Genomic DNA, 4,364 nt, shown 5'->3' on the forward strand with positions numbered 1-4,364 from the left:
CTGGGATTTCCTGGGCACAGGCAGGAGGTGGAAGAGATGACAGGGTGTGGTATAGCAGGAGGAACGAAAGGCAAGCACCTAGGTAATCAGAGATATGAAGAATCTAGGAACAACTTGGTCTCTGGTGATGTCCGGAGTACATTGAGGAACTGACACTAGGGATAGGGACCATCAGCTAAAGGGCATCTTAAGGGGCAATTCATAGATATAAGTGGTTATAAATTGATGATATAACATAAATTGATTATAAATACAAATCAAGCAGCCAGAAGTGTAAACAGCTTAAACAAAGGAATCTAAAGAATACCAATAAATTTTATTAAAAACCAAACAAAGGACTTTCATGGGGTGAGGTGTTTTAAATTTGTATCAGGCCTGGAGAAATGATATTTGAGCACTGCTGCTACCTTAAGTGTTGGTCATATCTTGGTTATATCTGCATATTGTGTCTCATAATAAAAACAGTTTAAAATTATCATAGAAGAATTAAAACAATGTATACAGCTAAAAAATATTTAAATAAAGAATGTTTTCTTAATAGACTTGTTCTAAAACAGCAAACATAGATGCCTCATTATATACCATTAAATGCCTGGCAGTGGAGGGTGGTCTTTACCTGGCGCAAAAAAAATGACAGTTTTGGTGCTAGGCAAGCCTCAGTGGGGAACTCAGGCCATAGTTGCAGCGGGGAGGGGACCCCTGAAAAGGCCCTCTGCCTTGTTGCCACCTTTCAAGTCTCCCTTGGAGATGGCATTCGGGGTGGGGGGAGATGTTGATTGTGGTTCCGGGGATGTTCAGGTAGGGTAAGGCATTCCGTCAGGTATTGAGGTCCTGAGCCATGTAAGGCTTTATAGGTTAAAGCCAGCACCTTGAATCTGGCTTAGAAACATACAGGCAGGCAGTGCAAGTGGGCCAGAATTGGTCTTATATGTTACATTATTGACCACACCCTAAACAAAGAAATCCACTCAGCTAAATGGAAAACTTATAGAGTTCCATCACACCTGCACGTTTACCTTCGAATTATCCTCCATCGTTTCCATAGCGGGTGAAAGCCTGATCAACTTATCCCTTTGCACTTTTACGTTTCATTCATCTTTACACCTCTCCTCTCGTGTGCACCAGTGTATCACTGTACTTCCGTTGAGATGCGCATCCCCCTCCAGATCTCCTTTGTACCTCCCCCTACATTTTATTGGTTGGTTGGTAGTTGGTGGTAGGTGTCTTTAACAAACAGTGATAATTGTAGAATCATATTAACAATCTTGCCAATGTTAGAAGAAATTGGAACAATTGTACCACAAGCCCAGACCATGTTCCAACTCCCAACTTACACCGCCAACCTCTATTTGTGTCAGATCTGTGATGACACTTTCACACACTTTCTTGAACAGGATCTTTGTGGTTTTCAGTTTTTGACCGCAGGTGTTTCCTCCATATATCTTGTAGACAGTAGCAGAAATGACTAAAGAATCTTAATAATAGGTTTTCTCCTAATAATAGAGAGAACCAAATTGACATTCTGCCATAGCACAAAAGAACTGAGAGTAAAGGCACCGTGGTAAGGATTTTCGTAGTACATAATAATCATAGTGAATAGAATAGTTTTTAAAACTAAACTATGGTTTTATAATGCATTCTGTCACCTAGCAGCAGCTATTCCACCAGGCAGAAACAGAGGAAGAGATATGAAGCAGGGCCACTCCATTGACTTTGCTGAGAAATGAGCTCCATTTGGCTTCATCTCTCCCTACAGTATATTCTGGAGGTGACAGACTTGACCTTGGGGGAGCTAGGGGTGGCGACAGCCGACAGAAAGCTCTGGCGTGGGCTGGTCCATGCAGTCACGAAGAGTCGGAAACGACTGAATGAATAAACAACAACAACTCCCTACAGTGGTTCCATTCCAGCTGATCATTATAAGAACTTTGTAACTTTAAGAACTGGTGCCTGAGTTTCTTGGTTTTATTTCTTTCTCCTCATTTTTTAATTTTTTTTTATTATTTATTTATTTATTTATATAGCACCATCAATGTACATGGTGCTGTACATAGTAAAAGAATAAAACAGCAACACCCTGCCACATAGGTTTGCATTTTTTTAAAAAAAAAATGTCTTGTGGCTTTTAGATTATAACTATACAGGCAAGGTCTTGTTTTTATTGATTTTATGTAAACTGCTCTGGGATCCTTTTTGACTGAATAGTAAAATGCATTTTAAAAAAACCAAGTAAGTAAGGTACAGGTTCATGGATCTGAGAGTTGTGGGGTTGAATTTTCCCACCCAGTGTTAATCCCCATTGCATCCATATGTAAACAAGTACTGTTCCTTTGGACTGGGGGATTTTAAAAAAAGGCCTAGGACATGTATCTGACCACATCAGTTTAGAGGGAGGATAATAACTTATGTATGGAGTAGTGCATTGAGTAATGGGTGTATTGTGGGTCTAAAAGGGGTTGTGGAGACCTATGTCTAAGGCTCGACCCTGCAGCAAGGCTGCAAAACATCGTATAACTATTTCCCTGAGAAATAGACTGCCACCACCCACAAATTAATATGCCCTATTGAATACCAGTATTCAGTAACTCATAACCTCTTATTGAATATTAATACTCAGAACTGCTTATAATCTGGATACATGGGATCCAAGCTCATGGCCCTATATATGTAGAAGGACAGATCCTTGTTTCAGGGCCTTCGTTAAACTTCTTCGGAACCAAGTTATCATGTTCGCCATGCATGCTATTGGAAAATTATTATTGGAAAATAAGTAACAGTGAAATCCTTTATGTATCTACTCAGAAGTAACTCCTATTAAGTTCACTGGGGCTTACTCTTGGTGAAGTGTGTATAGGATTGCAGCCTAAAGTTTAAAATAGAATTCTCAAGTATATTAGACTCACAAGATCTTCTTGAATAAAGTTGTAAACAAGGATATGAATTCATGTATCTTTTTCCTTCTCCTCTACAGAAACTACATATTATATTTTGTATATGAAAAATATTGAAGAACAAAGCATATAGCGATGGAGAGAGGCTGAACATGAAGGCTATTGGTGATGTCCACCTTGATGGATAGGAATGATGTGCTAATTAGAAAGGAGCTTTAAAATATTAGTTGGTAAACAAGGATCAGTCTTGGGCTAACATTACCACAGGTCTAAACCACATTAAAAAGAAATGACCAGTCTACTGCCAGAGGATACTGTGGAGTCCCAGGGCTCAGATGAGCTGGAATGCAAGATCTGTTACAATCGTTATAACCTGAGACAGAGAAAACCTAAAGTACTGGAGTGTTGCCACAGAGTATGTGCCAAATGCCTTTGCAAGATCATAGACTTTGGGGACTCTCCTCAGGGAGTCATTGTTTGCCCATTCTGTAGATTTGAGACGTGCCTGCCTGATGATGAGGTCAGTAGTCTTCCTGATGACAACAATATCCTTGTAAATTTGGCTTATGGTGGAAAGGTGAAGAAGTGCCTACCAGACAATCCTACAGAACTCTTACTGACTCCGAAAAGGCTGGCCTCCCTCGTTAGCCCTTCTCACACTTCATCCAACTGTCTGGTTATTACCATTATGGAAGTGCAGAGAGAGAGTGCCCCAACCCTGAACTCAACCCCTGTGGTGGAATTCTACAGGCCCACAAGCTTTGACTCTGTTGCATCTGTGCCCCACAACTGGACGGTGTGGAACTGTACATCCTTGCTCTTCCAGACTTCGATTCGAGTCCTAGTTTGGTTGCTAGGCCTGTTGTATTTTAGTTCTTTGCCTTTAGGGATCTACTTACTGGTATCAAAGAAAGTCACTCTTGGGGTAGTCTTTGTCAGCCTTGTTCCCTCGAGTCTTGTTATTCTCATGGTTTATGGTTTTTGCCAGTGTATATGTCACGAGTTTCTGGATTGTATGGCTTCTTCTTAGCAGCAGTTGCAATGAGATAAACAATCAAACATGTGAAATGGCCATAGATGTAGCATAGTTAACTTATACTTCTCTTTTATATTCTTATTTTATTACTTTATCCATCAAATTGAAACACTGATAAGTTTCATGGTTCTTTTATTATTTGTAAGAGTAAATGAATGGTTGTTTTCTTCTGCTCTATTCTAGTTTGCTAACAAATAAAAATATTTTTTAAAAAGCAATAGAAAGAGGATGAGGCAAGAACAATTTTCCTAACTATGTGCCTGACGTTACATTGTAGTAATACATTCATTTCTGCTGGATTATTCATATAAGAGTACAATTTGGCTTACTGGAACCATTTCAGATGAAATGCCTGCTACGACTCTTATTTCTACTGGTGACTGAATAACACTGCTTTGAGATTTAATCAGCTGGGACCCACTGCTGTATAAACCCTA

At 39.6% G+C, this 4,364-nt stretch overlaps 1 protein-coding gene across 1 annotated transcript; it reads left to right on the forward strand.

Moving 5' to 3' along the window:
* Positions 1–2,980: 2,980 nt before the first annotated feature.
* Positions 2,981–4,042, forward strand: RNF182 (ring finger protein 182). The gene has a single exon (XM_063129776.1). It carries the CDS (start codon positions 3,181–3,183, stop codon positions 3,919–3,921), a length of 741 nt encoding a protein of 246 aa, XP_062985846.1. The 5' UTR covers positions 2,981–3,180; the 3' UTR covers positions 3,922–4,042.
* The last annotated feature ends 322 nt before the right edge of the window (positions 4,043–4,364 follow it).

Source organism: Elgaria multicarinata, chromosome 7, assembly GCF_023053635.1.
Source record: "Elgaria multicarinata webbii isolate HBS135686 ecotype San Diego chromosome 7, rElgMul1.1.pri, whole genome shotgun sequence".
Lineage (NCBI taxonomy): Eukaryota > Metazoa > Chordata > Lepidosauria > Squamata > Anguidae > Elgaria > Elgaria multicarinata.